Source organism: Dendrobates tinctorius, unplaced genomic scaffold, assembly GCF_039654945.1.
Source record: "Dendrobates tinctorius isolate UK_male_01 unplaced genomic scaffold, ASM3965494v1 ptg000044l, whole genome shotgun sequence".
Taxonomy (NCBI): Eukaryota; Metazoa; Chordata; class Amphibia; order Anura; family Dendrobatidae; genus Dendrobates; species Dendrobates tinctorius.
The window spans coordinates 21,751,509-21,765,924 of record NW_027361712.1 but is presented as its reverse complement, the minus strand read 5'-3'; the positions used below and the strand labels follow the sequence as shown (position 1 = coordinate 21,765,924).

Below are 14,416 nucleotides of genomic sequence, written 5' to 3'. Positions count from 1 at the left end.
GGCCATAACTTCTATCAGGCGTGTTTCGGAGCTGGCGGCCCTATCCTGCTGAGCTCCTTTCCTCACTTTCCATAAGTATAAGGTGGTGCTCAGAACAGCCCCTCCTTTTCTGCCGAAAGTTGTGTCCATTTCACACTAATGAGGATGTTGTCTTGCCTTCATTCTGTCCAGCACCAGTGCACCGTGTGGGAAAAGCTCTTCACACGTTAGACCTGGTAAGAGCCCTCCGAAGGTACGTGTCAAGGACGGCTCCCTTTCGTCAGACGGACACACGCTGTTCATGCTCCCCGAAGGGCGCAGGAAGGGACTCGCTGCCTCAAAATCGACCATAGCCAGATGGATTTGTTTGACTATTCAGGAGTCCTATCACATTAGAGGCGTGTCCATTCCAGCAGGGATCAAAGCGCACTCTACTCGGGCAGTGGGTGCCTCTTGGGTGCTTCAGCACCAAGCTTCAATGGAACAGGTTTGCAAGGTAGCTACCTGGTCCAGCCTGCACACTTTTGCCAAACATTACAATATCCATACTCGGGCCTCAGCAGATGCAAGCCTGGGTAGAAGGATTCTCCAAGCAGCGGTGGTGCACCTTTAAACAAGAGGTGCATGTAGCTTGGATCGGTGAGTCAATTTCCCACCCAGGGACTGCTTTAGGACGTCCCACAGTATGTGTCCCCCAATGAGGCGAAGGAGAAACAGAGATTTTTGTGATAAACTCACCGTAAAATCCTTTTCTCCGAGACTCTCATTGGGGGACACGGCACCCACCCTATTAGCCAAGGTGGCTTCAGTTTTGTTTAATACACATTTATTTGATATAAGTGTGGTGTTTTTTTCTGGACATGTTGTACCTGTATTAAGGCTGATTTTGTTGTCCTCCTACTGCTTTGGCACCAAACTGATTTCCGCCCGCAATAAGGGCGAGGGGGCGGAAGAGGAGCTAACCTCTTTTTCACTTAGTGTCAGCCTCCAAGCGGCAGAAGCATACACCCACAGTATCTGTGGCCCCCAATGAGCGTCTCGGACAATAGGATTTTACGGTGAGTTATCACAAAAATCCCTGTTTTTGGTACTTACTGTAAAATCTTTCTTGCAGCCTTCATTGGGGGACACAGCACCCTCTCTAATGTTTGTACCATTATTGGCCTATGTGCCCTTGTTTTGGGTTGGTACATATGTTGTGCTTCTGGTTGCTTCTCCTACTGCTTTAACACCAACTGAGTTGCTTTGTGCCTGTCGGTGGGTGAATACTGGTGAGGAGGAGCTATTTTCCTTTTTCTTTTTTTTTGCGTAGTATCAGCCTCCTAGCGACAGCAGCATACACCCATGGTTACCTGTGTCCCCCAATGAAGGCTCCAAGAAGGATTTTACGGCAAGTACCAAAAATCCCTCTTTTTCATTTTACCATTTACTATACTGAAAAAACAGGAAAAAATTCCTAGTGCGGTGATAGTGCAACTCAACAATTGTTCTGTTTTTTTTTGGGCCTGTGCTCATGAGAGCACCATAATGACAGGCATGGGGGTTAAGTCATCAGCAGATCCACAGTTATGGCAACCCATCGGTGCCCTGTGATCAAGTTATGGGCATGCTGATGGGAGCATGGAATAACGCGTGCCCCAGTTGGTGAAATGCCACTGTCAAGAGTGACAGCGTGATTTAACAGGGTAACGGCTGCGGACGGAGCACATCTCCACTGGCGGCTGTTAAAGCACATGATGGCTGATTTGATTAAATCAGCTGTTATGTGCGGGGCAAGATGCGGTATCAGCGTGTCTTCAAAGGGAGGGACACGACATATGACTTGTGTTTACGTTGTTTGTCGAGAAGGGGTTAAGATGGAGAGCTATAGCCTTCCAAGTATGTTACCCGAATACTTAAGGCTGTGTGCACATGCTGCGGATTCATCCGCGCGGATTCTGTAAAATCCGCAGGTGAAACCGCAGGTCAAAATACCTGCGGATTGCTCTGCGGTTCTGCCCTGCGGTTTTTCATCTCCTCAATGGAGGAGATGGCAAACCGCAGCAGAATCCGTAGAAAGAATTGACATGTCAATTCTTTCTGCGGATTGAAAACCGCAGATAATCCGCGCGGAAAAATCCGCACCGTCTGCATTGCGGTTTTTGATTCCCATAGGGAATCATGGTACTGTACACCGCAGCAAAAACTGCTGCGGGTCTGCAGCGGCCAAAACCGCTGCGGAACCGCAGCAAAATCCGCAGCGTGTGCACACAGCCTTATACTGCTGGTTATAATTGTTGTACACACACTTGTTTACCTACCGTTGTGTTGAGTAATACATACTGATATTGATAAATTTTGAACTCTTCATCAGCAGACGGCTTCACACACGTAGCAAGAGTCGCAGTCCTCGACAGAAAGATAAAAGTCCACTGAGGTATGTGCCAGCTTGCTAGAAAGCTCTAGTCCCTGGGGTGCTCAGTTATTTCCAGGTCTTTGCATGTGTTTACAGGAGCTGTATAGAAGACTCTAACCTTATGTATGGCTGCATCTGCATGGCAACACTGCAAAATCACAACATGGCTGCATGATCAAGTACTGTTGTTCTTCATCTTAAGTGTACAGGGTTTTGTAGCCAATCTAGGCCTTTCTGCTGTGAGACCACCTTCAATGGGAGTACTTGGTGTGTCTTCATTGAGTGCGAGTACTGTCTCTTGCTGTGCTTTAAGTGGGTGTTGTACAGTGTATGATCATAGCCTTGGATTGCTTTATCTTGAAACTAAAAAGTATAACCTCCACTGTGTCCTTAGGCAACCAGAACCTAACACGACCCCAGAAGAGCGAGATGCACGGACAGTGTTCTGTATGCAGCTGGCCGCACGCATTCATCCCCGAGACTTGGAAGACTTCTTTTCAGCAGTTGGCAAAGTTAGTCACTTCTTGAGAATTGCTGTAATAACTGCGTTTTTTTTGTTTGTTTTCTGAACTTATTAATTTTATTTTAGGTGCGTGATGTAAGGATGATATCTGACAAAAACTCAAGAAGGTCAAAGGGTATAGCATATGTTGAATTTGTTGACATTGAATCTGTACCTTTAGCCATTGGGCTAACTGGGCAAAGGCTGTTGGGTGTACCTATTATTGTGCAGGCTTCACAGGTAAGAGCAAACTCTGAAAGTGGTGGTTTTTATTTTTTCTTTAATGTGGTATTCTAGCAATACCAATTATTTATGAACTAGATGGAGGCCTGATGCTATCGCATCGGGAGGGCGGTGACGCCCTGATGGGGGCAGGCTTTGCCGCACTGAGAATCTATGGCTAGGCGTTAATATAATGCTGCAACGTAGCACTGCTAATTTACAACTAATGAATGTGGTCACACTGCGCCCCGTAAGTCAACATATGATCTCATTCACTATCATTACTAGTAATGATGATTTAAGGAGCGCGGTTTTGCAGTCGCAATGTTGTCTGGGTTCAGCGGCGGCCAGCCGGCAGGAAAGTCCGCGGCTTGCGGCCTGTGCAAAGGCTGCAAGCCGCGGTGTTTCCTGCCGGCTGTGACAGGTGGGGGGGGGGGTCCGGCGGGGTGGCCAGCGGCGGTGTTCGGGTCTGGCTGGGTGGCCAGCGGTGGGGGGGGGGTCCTGGCGGCAGCCAGCAGGAAAGTCCACGGCTTGAGGCCTGTGCACAGGCCGCAAGCCGCGGACTTTCCTGCCGGCTCTGACGGAGGTGGCGGCGGGGTCTGGGGGGGGGGGGGGGTCCCGGCAGTGTCCCACTGGTGGTACTGTGAAAGGGCCTGGTACCACCAGCGGGTGCCTTATTGAAATACCCCTTACTTGGGTATTTCAATATGACTTTCGGCGTACTTCCGGTCGGCGCGGTGGATTGTGGGATTCGGGGACATCCAGACGGAAATGAAAACGTTACAAGGCAATTATGTATATAGATATCATATTCCATAGGAAACAATGGTGACCTTCACTTGGTTTTCCTCAGTAAAACATGGGTCCTGTAGGTGTTAATATTGTGTGATATAACGGTATATGTGAATGTAAAAGCAAATAACATTATCCAGAAGTTTGGATATGAAGCGTCACATCCTGCATTGTACTACTGTACCCACTTTATTATATGTTTTATGCCGACTCCACCAAAATGGACTCCCAACTTCACGACTCCACAACCCTGGTTTCAGACAGAGCACTGTCCTTGGTCCTTTGTATTACTGTGACCTATCATTAGCATGAATTGAAACCTGGCAAGTACGGTACTTAATGAATCCTTAACATGTAATTAGAAGTGTTGCAGTGAGGCTGTCAAAAGCAGTACAATTTTTTTTTATGACTATTTCCATGTTATGAACTGGTATTTTACAATGATATGCAATCACTTGCAGCCACTGGGTCCCCATCAATTACCGTTTGTGGCTGACTAGGCAACAGTGCTGAAGGGCCATAGATTGGACCTCAGCTAATAATGAAAGGAAACCTGTTATGTTCCTGAATGCTATTAAGCTGCAAATATAGGGTTTATATACATATTAAGGCTACATTCACACGTTCAGTATCTGGTCAGTATTTCACATCAATATCTGTAAGCCAATACCAGGAGTGGGTGATAAATCCAGAAGTAGTGACGTGTTTCTATTAGATTTTCCTCTGAGTGTTCTACTCCTGATTTGGGCTTCCAAATACTGATGTCAAAATACTCAACATGTAATGTAATAGTTACAATTCTGTCCGTCTGTCTTACTGACAGTGCAGCTGCCAGAAGAAAATTCACTTTATTCCTCTCAAGTACTACTGGCCTTCAGTCATAGAGATGATCTGGAGCAGCTACTGTCACAGGTCAGTACGCATCGGCGCTTTGATCGTTCTCTGTCCACAGAGGCAATGCGGAATGAGATGTCAAAGTGCCAGGGTGTGCTTACAGTCACCACTCGCTGTATAGTGAGCAGTGAATGTAGCTGCTCTGGGCATGCCTCTGACTGAAAGCTGGCGGCTCTTGAGCGGGAAAAGAAATTAATTTTCTCCTGGTTGCTGAGCTTGTAGTACTACAGCTGGGCACCATTGTAACTCAAACCTACAGATTAACAATACATTAGTGGTGTCCAGAAGGAAAAAGTCGCACTCTGCGGGAAATCGTCGAAGTATTTATTGACACTGAATTACATGTCAACAATACATTAGAAGACATGACACCCCTTAAGTGAGAAACATTAGATGGGAGTCCCGTTTTATATGTCTATAAAGGGGGTTTTGGCAAACATCACAATAAGCAACACACATTTGGTGTTATAGCCATTCCAATCTACCAACAAAAGTAACGTCATCCCTTGTTATACATTGTGATGTACTCCCAACAAATGCTTTGCATGTATGTAGTAACCATAATGCAAAGGAGTGGGTTAGATATTGGTATAATACTAAGCTATCACAGTTCAGTTAACCGTAGATCTCTGTTCATTTGCTAAAGTTATTTCTTGCATTTCTTTTTTAAGGCTGAGAAGAACCGCCTGGCTGCGATGGCGAGTAATATGCAGAGAAGTAATTCTGGACCCACGCGCCTGTATGTGGGATCTTTACACTTCAACATCACAGAGGACATGCTGAGAGGAATCTTTGAACCCTTTGGAAGGGTAAACTTATCTGTTTGCTTTGGTAACTAAATATGATTGAACTATTTCAGGTGGTAATTTGTTTATGATCTTCATACAGATTGAGAATATTCAACTATTGAGAGAACCTGACACTGGACGATCCAAGGGCTATGGTTTTATAACTGTAAGTGTCTAAGGGTTATATTGTCATTTAATAACACTTTCTATCTTTAACCGCTTCCCACTCATGTCTTAGTGTGAGTGTATGGTGCAGGCTCAGGAGCAGAGCCTGCTCCACATAAGTTAGGAGCAGAAGATGGCTGTGTGAAACAATCTCTAACGGCAGCAAGCGTCACTGGATACTGTTAATGATTGAGAGCAGCGTTTAAACCACATACCGTATTTTTGGGACCATAAGACGCACTTTTTTTCCCCAAAATTTTTTTGGGAAAATGGGGGTGCGTCTTAGTCGCAATATACTTACAAATCCTGTGGCAGCGGCGGTGGTCCTGATGCAGAACTATGTGCTGCTATAGACTGTTCCCTTCCCAGGCTGGTGCGGTGGGCCTCTGTGATGTGGTGGTGGCGTGGCGGGCTGTGCTCCGATAAAGCGGCTCTGTGGTCCGTGGGGGGCTCCGCCGGCATTTCGTCAAAGCCCGGAGGCCCCCGCACATCCATTGCTGCCATGTTGCGGCTGCCATGTTGCGGTGGCCTCTGGGAAGATGGCCACCGGTCCGGGAGCGGCGCATGCTCAGATTCAGATCTCGTTGCCGAGATTTGAATCTGAGCATGCGCCAGCCCGGCGGCCACCGCAACATGGCAGCAATGGATGTGCGGGGACCTCCAGGCTTTGACGAAATGCCGGCGGAGCCCCCCACGGAGCACAGAGAACCACTGCACCGGAGTACAGAGCCAGCACCAGCCTGGAACACCGAACGCCCGCTGTGACCACTCCTCCACCTGTGCCGATCCCTTCCCTGGTAAGCTGAATTCGGACTGTAAGACGGACCCCATTTGACACATTTATTTTCTTCCCTCACTATTTTCCTTCCGAAAATTTGGGGTACGTCTTATGGCCCGGTGCGTCTTTATAGTCCGAAAAATATGGTAATCCTGCCTGGCGTTCCTTTCTGGCTGGCTAGATCTCCCATATGATGTGATCATGGGGTGTTAATGAGTTGCAGTGGCATTCAGCTATGGTTGTTCTTCTGTGAAGATTGACCTGGGGCTGGGCTTCGCAGGAGACCCGGATTAGAACTATGTGCTGCTATAGACTGTTCCTAACCATACAGGCGACTCAAGGGGAGCCTAAAAATAAGGCTTATTTTTTCACTAGATGCCACTAAGGCTTACGATAGTGGGGATATCTGTGGTCGATTCGAGAAGAAATGTGTTTTGGGCCTAATTTCATTAAATGGGTTAGGCTATTATATAAGGCCCCGACAGCTAGAGTAAGGGCTAATGTCTATCTCTGGCCTAATACTACATGGCAGGACGAGGTGGGGATGCCCATTATCACCGTTGCTCTTTGCTTTGGCGATTGAGCCTCTGGCCTGTAGTATTAGAGGGCATTCAGGAATAGAAGGTGTTAAATATGTGGGCAAGGATGAACGGATTGCACTATATGCAGATTTACTTATGTATATTAATTTAAGTACCTCAATCCCTGCTATAATGGAAGCTATTGAGAGGTTTGGGCTATTTTCGGGCTTGACTATTAATTGGTCCAAATCTGCCTTGCTTCTTTAGGCGAAGAGACACACTGGCCTTTGAAAAGTACCTCGGTATTCACATTACAAGGAAAACGCAGGATTATATTTCCCTAAATCTCATCCATATAGTGACTAACATAAGATAGTGCCTGAGGGAAATCACTACTGTCTGCATTAGGGAGAACAAACTTAATCAGGCCTTATGCCCGGTGTTTTATACATTCTCCATAATTCTCTAGTATGGATTCCTAAATATTGGTTTAGAAGAATTTTATAATATTTTTAGGGACCTGGTTTGGAAGGGGGGGTATGCCCAGAATTAAATTGGAAAAGTTACAATTACCTAAGGATCGGTGGGGATTAGCAATGCCACATATATGGGGGTATTTATTTTTTATTTTTTTTATTTTTTTTTTTTTGGCCTCCCAAATTTTTTTTCTTCTCTTTCAAGTTACATCGGGGGCTTCTCTACAGCATTACAGAATGCTGTAGGTAAGCCCCTGATATTGGTGCCGGCAGCTCATATTCGAAAAAAGGGGTGACAGATTCCCTTTAATGACCGGGCCAATTTTTACAATTCTAACCACTGTCACTTAATGACGTAATAACTCTAGAACTCAACGGTTCCCGGTTATTCGGAGATTTTTTTTCGTGCCATATTGTACTTCATGTTGGTGGTAAAAGTTCTTTGATATGACTTGGAGTTATTTATGAAAAAAAAACGGAATTTGGCAAAGAATTCTGAAAATTTTGTGATTGTGAAACTTTAAATTTTTGTACCCTTAAATCAGAGAATTTTCACACAAAATAGTTAATGAATAATATTTCCCACATGTCTACTTTACATGGCACAATTTTGGAAAGATTTTTTTTTTTTTTTGTTAGGAAGTTATAAGGGTTAAAAGTTGACCAGCAATTTCTCATTTTTCCAACAAAATTTACAAAACCATTTTTGGAGGGACCACCTCACATTTGAAGTGAGTTTGGGGGGGTCAGTATGACAGAAAATACCCAAAAGTGACACCATTCTAAAAACTGCATCTCACATGGTGCTCAAAACCACATTCAAGAAGTTTATTAACCATTCAAGTGCTTCACGAGAACTAAAGCAATGTGGAAGGAAAAAATCAACATTTTACATTTTTCCACAAAATTTACTTTTAAAACCAAACGTTTTTTCTCTATCGCTTCATTGGGGGACACAGAGACCATGGGGTGTATGCTGCTGCCACTAGGAGGCTGACACTTTGCACAAAAAAGTTAGCTCCTCCTCCGCAGTGTACACCCCACCGACCGGCAGGAAATTCCTCAGTTTAGCTTAGTGTCAGTAGGAGGTGGACACGGGTCTTTCATTAGACCCATATCTACCTCGATGTGCGTCGTTCCTTTTCAGGTTTCCGGAGGGATACAGTGTGAAGAGGCACAACTGTACTCCCACAAAGAGGCTATGAGTACGGCGTGTACTGTCACCCCGTATCCTCATAGCTCTCCGTGCGGACCAGAAGCGCAGCACAGGTGCATGCCAGCAACAGGTGGTCCTTGCCCCCCGCGTCCCACCCACTCGCGCACCAGAGCCTGTCGGTCGGACGAGGCGCGGACACGGGAAAAATTACAGACAGCGTTGGATAAAGAAGGTACCTTTTATGGAGCGTATAAGAACCAGCGCCGCAGGTTCTTATATGCAGCCCGCACCTCCCGACGGTCGCCTCATTTCATCTAGGCCCCGGCTGCGGTAACCCCCCTCCCCCCCCCCTGTATTCATCGGGGGCTTCATCTTAGAGCATGGTTCTGGCAGTGTCTTCCTTGTGGGTGGCCGCGGCAGCGTTACGGGACTTCCGCGACGCCCCGTGCTGACAGGCGATCGCCGTCTCAAATTTAGTCCCCGGCTTCGTTTTGGGCCTTCGCGCTCGTCGCGGCCACGCCCCCCGTTCACTCACATAGGCCAGCTGCGCTCCCGCCCGTTCCAAGGCCCTCCCACTGCCTCTCTTGACCTGTGGCTGGGTAGGGGGGGAGGTTTCCCTTGGTTCAGGCAGCTCGCTCCGCCTTTCTTCTTGTCCTTCCTGAACCGCGGATTCAGACCAGGACGCGGACATGAAGGTTACGGTACAGAACCTCATTGCTGCGATTAACCACACCTTCGAAATCTCAGACTCCCCTGCGAAATTCTCAGAGCAGGAGGTTTCGTTCAGATGGCAGAAACACCTTCCAGGGTCTTTGCCTCCCACTCTGAGTTTGTCAAGATCCTTATCAGGGAAAGAGAAAATCCGACCAGGCGCTTTCAAAGAGGGAAGCGCCTCAGCGTGCTGTACCCGTTTGCCAAAGAGCTCACCGACAACTGGTCTGCTTCCCCCTCGGTAGACTCACCCGTGTCCAGACTTTCTAACAACACGGTCCTCCCGATTTCAGGTGTGGCGTCACTAAAGGATTCTAATGATAGAATTATAGAATCTTTAGCAAAGTCAACATTCGAAGCGGCTGCAGCGGTGCTAAGCCCAGCCTTCGCTTCATCTTGGGTGGCGAAGGCCATAGCCACTTGGGCAGAGGATCTCCGCAAGGGCATCCTAGATAAGGCCCAGCCAGAGCAATTGGCCGAACTGGCCAACCAGATCTCCCATGCAGGGGATTATCTGCTCTCTGCCTCCTTGGATGCTGCGTTTTGCGCAGTTCAGGCATCAAGCAACGTGGTGGCAATCCGACGTACAATTTGGCTCAAGGCTTGGCAGGCGGATTTGTCTTCAAAAAAGTCCCTTGCCAATCTGCCTTTTCAGGGAGCGCGTCTCTTCGGATCCCAGCTGGACCAGATTATTAAGGACGCCACTGGAGGCACTAGTTCCTTCCTCCCTCAGTCCAAGCCTCGCAGACCTCCGCTAAGACGTCAGTTTCGGCCCTTTCGGACTTTCTGCCGCTTCAATATGGCAGACAACTTCTCTAACCAACAGAGAGCGTAGGCACGCCAGGATAGAAAAAAGGTGTCTTTCAGACCCACTCCCTCCTGGCGATCTCACTCCTCCCAGGGCAGAGCCTCCAGATCTGGACGGTCCCCATCAGCATGACTATCAACGAACTCCCGAGGGTCCTTCCCAATTGGGAGGTCGACTCCTTTTCTTCAGAGACGTCTGGCTTGCCTCAGTAGAGGACGCTTGGGTCAGGGAAGTTGTATCATCAGGATACAAGATAGTTTGTTTCTCGTCCCCGGGATCGTTTCTTCGAGTCCCGACCTCCAAAAGATCCTGCCTTAGTTCCGGGGTTCTTTGCGTCCATCGCCTCTCTCCTCAGTTCCGGAGTGATTGTGCCCATTCCCGAATCAGAACGTTTCACAGGGTTTTATTCAAACCTGTTTGTGGTGCCAAAAAAAGGCGGTATAGTTCGCCCCATCTTGGACCTCAAGTTACTCAACAAGAGAGTCCGACTTCGTCATTTCCGAATGGAGTCTCTTCAGTCGGTAATCGCTTCCATGGAGACGCAGGAGTTCATGTGTTCAATAGACATTCAAGATGCCTATCTACATGTTCCCATATTCTCCGGGCATCAGAAATTCCTGCGTTTCGCGATTCGCCAGGAACATTACCAGTTCGTTGCACTGCCGTTCGGTCTCGCCACCGCACCGAGTATTTACAAAGATCATGGCGGCGTTGATGGCTTTGTTGAGAATCAGAGGTCTCGTTCTTTTTCCGTACCTCGACGACAAGGTCTGATTTGCCACCCCAATTCTTGGCCGCTCAATTTAACGGCATGGCTGTTGAGACCGAGGTTTCGAAACAATCAGGCTTTTCGGATCGAGTTATTCATACCATGATCCGGGCCAGAAAGCCATCGTCTTCCAAAATTTATTACCTTACTTGGAAGGCCTATTTCACTTGGTGCGAGGCCAACGACATTCCGCCCATGCGTTTTTCACTCCCTTCTGTCCTGGCGTTTCTTCAGGCAGGGCTTGATGCAGGCCTTGCTCTCAGCTCTTTAAAAGGTCAGGTTTCGGTGCTGTCCATTTTATTTCAGAAGACGTTGTCCTCCCTGTTATGAACTCATTTTCGGCTCCACCAGTTGAGTTCCCCTCCCGTTCTCCCTCTGGTGGTGACAGGAGGTAGTGAGGTTGGTTTAAGTGGTAGTTATCTGCCACCTGATGAGGAAGATAACGATTGGATCTCTGGAGTATCAGACTGGATATAAGACAGCCGACGCCCTATCCTAGTGCTGGTGATTCAGTCTGCTTCTCAGGTCCTGGACTTCAGCTCTCTTCCAGTCTTCTCAAGTTAAGTTTTGTTTTTTGCTATTGTTCACACTTGCGCTTGTTGGTCCAGTTTCTTGTGTGGTCCGCCTGCCCCTGCTGGGGCTATGCTGAATTTCCACTCCTATGTATCAGTATTTGCCAAGCTGCTTTTTGTCCCTTATTGGATTGGCCTCTTTTTGCTCTGTCTCAGAATATTTCAGAGTGCTGATATAGGTGTAGAAGTCTAGTGACTTCAGGGTTAATTTTGTTATCAGAAGTGTTGGACAATATTTTTGTAGGTTTTTTTGGCAGATTGCAGACAGTGTCTTTCCTTTCCTGTTTAGTTAGCCGGGCCCCCATCATTTGCTCAGCCTATTTTCCTGCCTTTGTTTGTAATTTCATCTTATTTCACCGTCAATACATGTGGGGGGCTGTCTTTCCTTTTGGGGTCTGCTCTGGGGCAGTTAGTTTTCCTCTTTTCCTGCTTTAGGCTTATGTAGCTCTCCGGTTGTTACGAGGCGTCTAGGAACATCGTAGGAACGCTCCACGACTACTGCTAGTTGTGCGATTAAGTTCAGGGATCTGCAATCTGCATAGTTACCAACTTCTCTGGTTTTCTGAGACTTAGCTTGTTTGTTTTTTCCTCCTCGGTGACCCATTCATAACACCTCCCGTCCTCAGGTCAAAACCTTCCTTCAAGGAGTGGCTCATACGGCTCCTCCATACTGAGCGCCCGTAGATCCTTGGGATCTTAATCAGGTTCTCGAGGTTCTGCAAGGTCCTCCCTTTGAACCTGTCAGGGAAGTTTCCCTATCTCTCCTTTCATGGAAAGTAGCCTTCCTAGTAGCCATCACCTCCATCCGGTGCGTGTCGGAATTGGCGGCCCTCTCTTGCCGCTCTCCTTTCTTGGTACTCCACCAGGACAAGGTAGTTCTGCGGACTCCGCCCTCTTTCTTGCCTAAAGTGGTGTCCACTTTCCACCTGAATGAGGATATTGTTCTCCCATCCTTTTGTCCGAGTCCAACTCACCCTCGGCAGCGCTCCTTGAACAAGCTGGACTTGGTCAGGGCGATGAAGGTCTACCTAGCTAGGACGACTCCTTTGCGGAAGACAGACTCTCTCTTCATCATTCCAGATGGGGTCGCGGAAAGGTCAGCTGGCCTCCAAAGCTACTATTGCTCGCTGGATCAGATCGGCAATTTTGGAAGCCTACCGGGTCAAACATCGATTGGCCCCTCCGGGAATTAGAGATCACTCTACCCGGGCAGTGGGTGCCTCCTGGGCGGTGCGCCACAGAGCTTCCGCGCTGCAGCTTTGCAAAGCTGCAACCTGGTCACCGGTTCACACGTTTGTGAAATTTTACGAAGTCCACACCTACGCTTCGGCGGATGCCAGCCTAGGTAGAAGGATCCTGCAGGCAGCGGTGGTGAGTCCGCTGGCCTGATGGAAGTTTGTTCTCCCTCCCCAGGGACTGCTTTGGGACATCCCATGGTCTCTGTGTCCCCCAATGAAGCGATAGAGAAAACAGGATTTTTGGGTTGCTTACCGTAAAATCTGTTTCTCGGAGCCTTCATTGGGGGACATAGCACCCTCCCATGTTCTACAACTCCTATTCTTCTGTTTGTTGGTTATTTACAGTTAAGTTGTCTGTTCTGTTTTTCAATCTATTCTGTTACTTCTCCTACTGCTTTCTCACTAACTGAGGAATTTCCTGCCGGTCGATGGGGTGTACACTGCGGAGGAGGAGCTAACCTTTTTTTGTGCATAGTGTCAGCCTCCTAGTGGCAGCAGCATACACCCCATGGTCTCTGTGTCCCCCAATGAAGGCTCCGAGAAACCGATTTTACTGTAAGCAACCCAAAAATCCTGTTTTCTCCTTCGCCTCATTGGGGGACACAGGACCATGGGTATTATGCTGCTGCCACTAGGAGGACACTAAGCAAATACACAACGAAATTAACTCCTCCGCCACAGCAAACACCCTCTGCTGGTTCTATCCTGAACCAGTTCTTGCTTGGTGGCTGGAGGAGGTACTATGGTCTGGTTTCAGACCTGGATTCCATTTTTTATTTTTTTACCACAAAATCTTCCAACAGCAAAGGGCGACGGGGCCTTTCAAGGTCTTGATCTCCCAAACCCATCAACAGGCTGGCACGCGGTGTGTCGTCTCCCCGTATCCCCTCCTGCAACCTTAAAGCAGGCCTGGACTCTCCATGGGGGCAATGGATCCCTTCAATGGGTTCGTTCTCCCCACATCAGCAACAGACAGGAATATTGGGTGTCGCTCCCAAGTACCCCCTTCTGGAGCCAGGTTTTTCAGCTGGCCATGCCATGCCCTGCCTCACCTCCATGCAAGAGAAATTACCTCATTTAACATGCAGAGGCTCCATGCGGCGTCCGTGCGGCCCCACCACTGCCCGAATGTGGATGATGACAGGAGGCGAAAAAGACCTCTCCACCTCACTAACAAAGGGGTGGTGGATTGAGGAAAAAACTTAGCGGACATAAACTCCAGCTTGGCCACAGCACCTGGTTCTGCTTCACCACGCTTCTGGCTGCTTCATACCCTGTGAGTGGCAACAGGGTTCCTCCAAGGCAGAAGGTGCTCCGGGTTCTGTGGGATGTCCGGGCACCCCAGGGGGATATGTGCGCTGACTACCCGCCGCTATCGTCCCAGCGCCAACACCGGGACGCTGCCACGGTCTCAAATTTAGGTCCCGGCATCTAGTGGGCATAGGCCAAACTCTGCCCACCCGGCCGGCTATGCCCACTTTTTAGGCGCTTCTCGCTCTGAGCGAGTAGCGCTGCTGCCACGTTCTACCCCGGGCCCTGACTCTGCCCCCTTTTGCTGGTGCTTCTCGTTTCTCACGAGAAGCGCTTTCCTTCCTTCTGACTCCAATTCCGGTCAACTACAGGCCGGGGATACCATCTTCTCACCACACT

General features: G+C 48.3%; 1 protein-coding gene across 12 annotated transcripts in view; it reads left to right on the top strand.

The window, feature by feature from the left end:
- RBM23 (RNA binding motif protein 23) overlaps window positions 1-14,416 on the top strand; it is a 69,519-nt gene that overhangs the window by 41,438 nt on the left and 13,665 nt on the right. For 8 of the 12 annotated variants that reach the window (XM_073575433.1, XM_073575432.1, XM_073575437.1 and 5 more), the window contains exons 6-11: window positions 1,292-1,369; window positions 2,336-2,395; window positions 2,769-2,886; window positions 2,964-3,116; window positions 5,456-5,593; window positions 5,673-5,738. In XM_073575433.1, the coding sequence (XP_073431534.1) occupies window positions 1,292-1,369; window positions 2,336-2,395; window positions 2,769-2,886; window positions 2,964-3,116; window positions 5,456-5,593; window positions 5,673-5,738 (613 nt within the window). Of the gene's footprint in view, window positions 1-1,291; window positions 1,370-2,332; window positions 2,396-2,768; window positions 2,887-2,963; window positions 3,117-5,455; window positions 5,594-5,672; window positions 5,739-14,416 lie in introns of all 12 variants that reach the window. The other 4 variants (XM_073575440.1, XM_073575441.1, XM_073575439.1 and 1 more) reach the window with 2 other exon arrangements.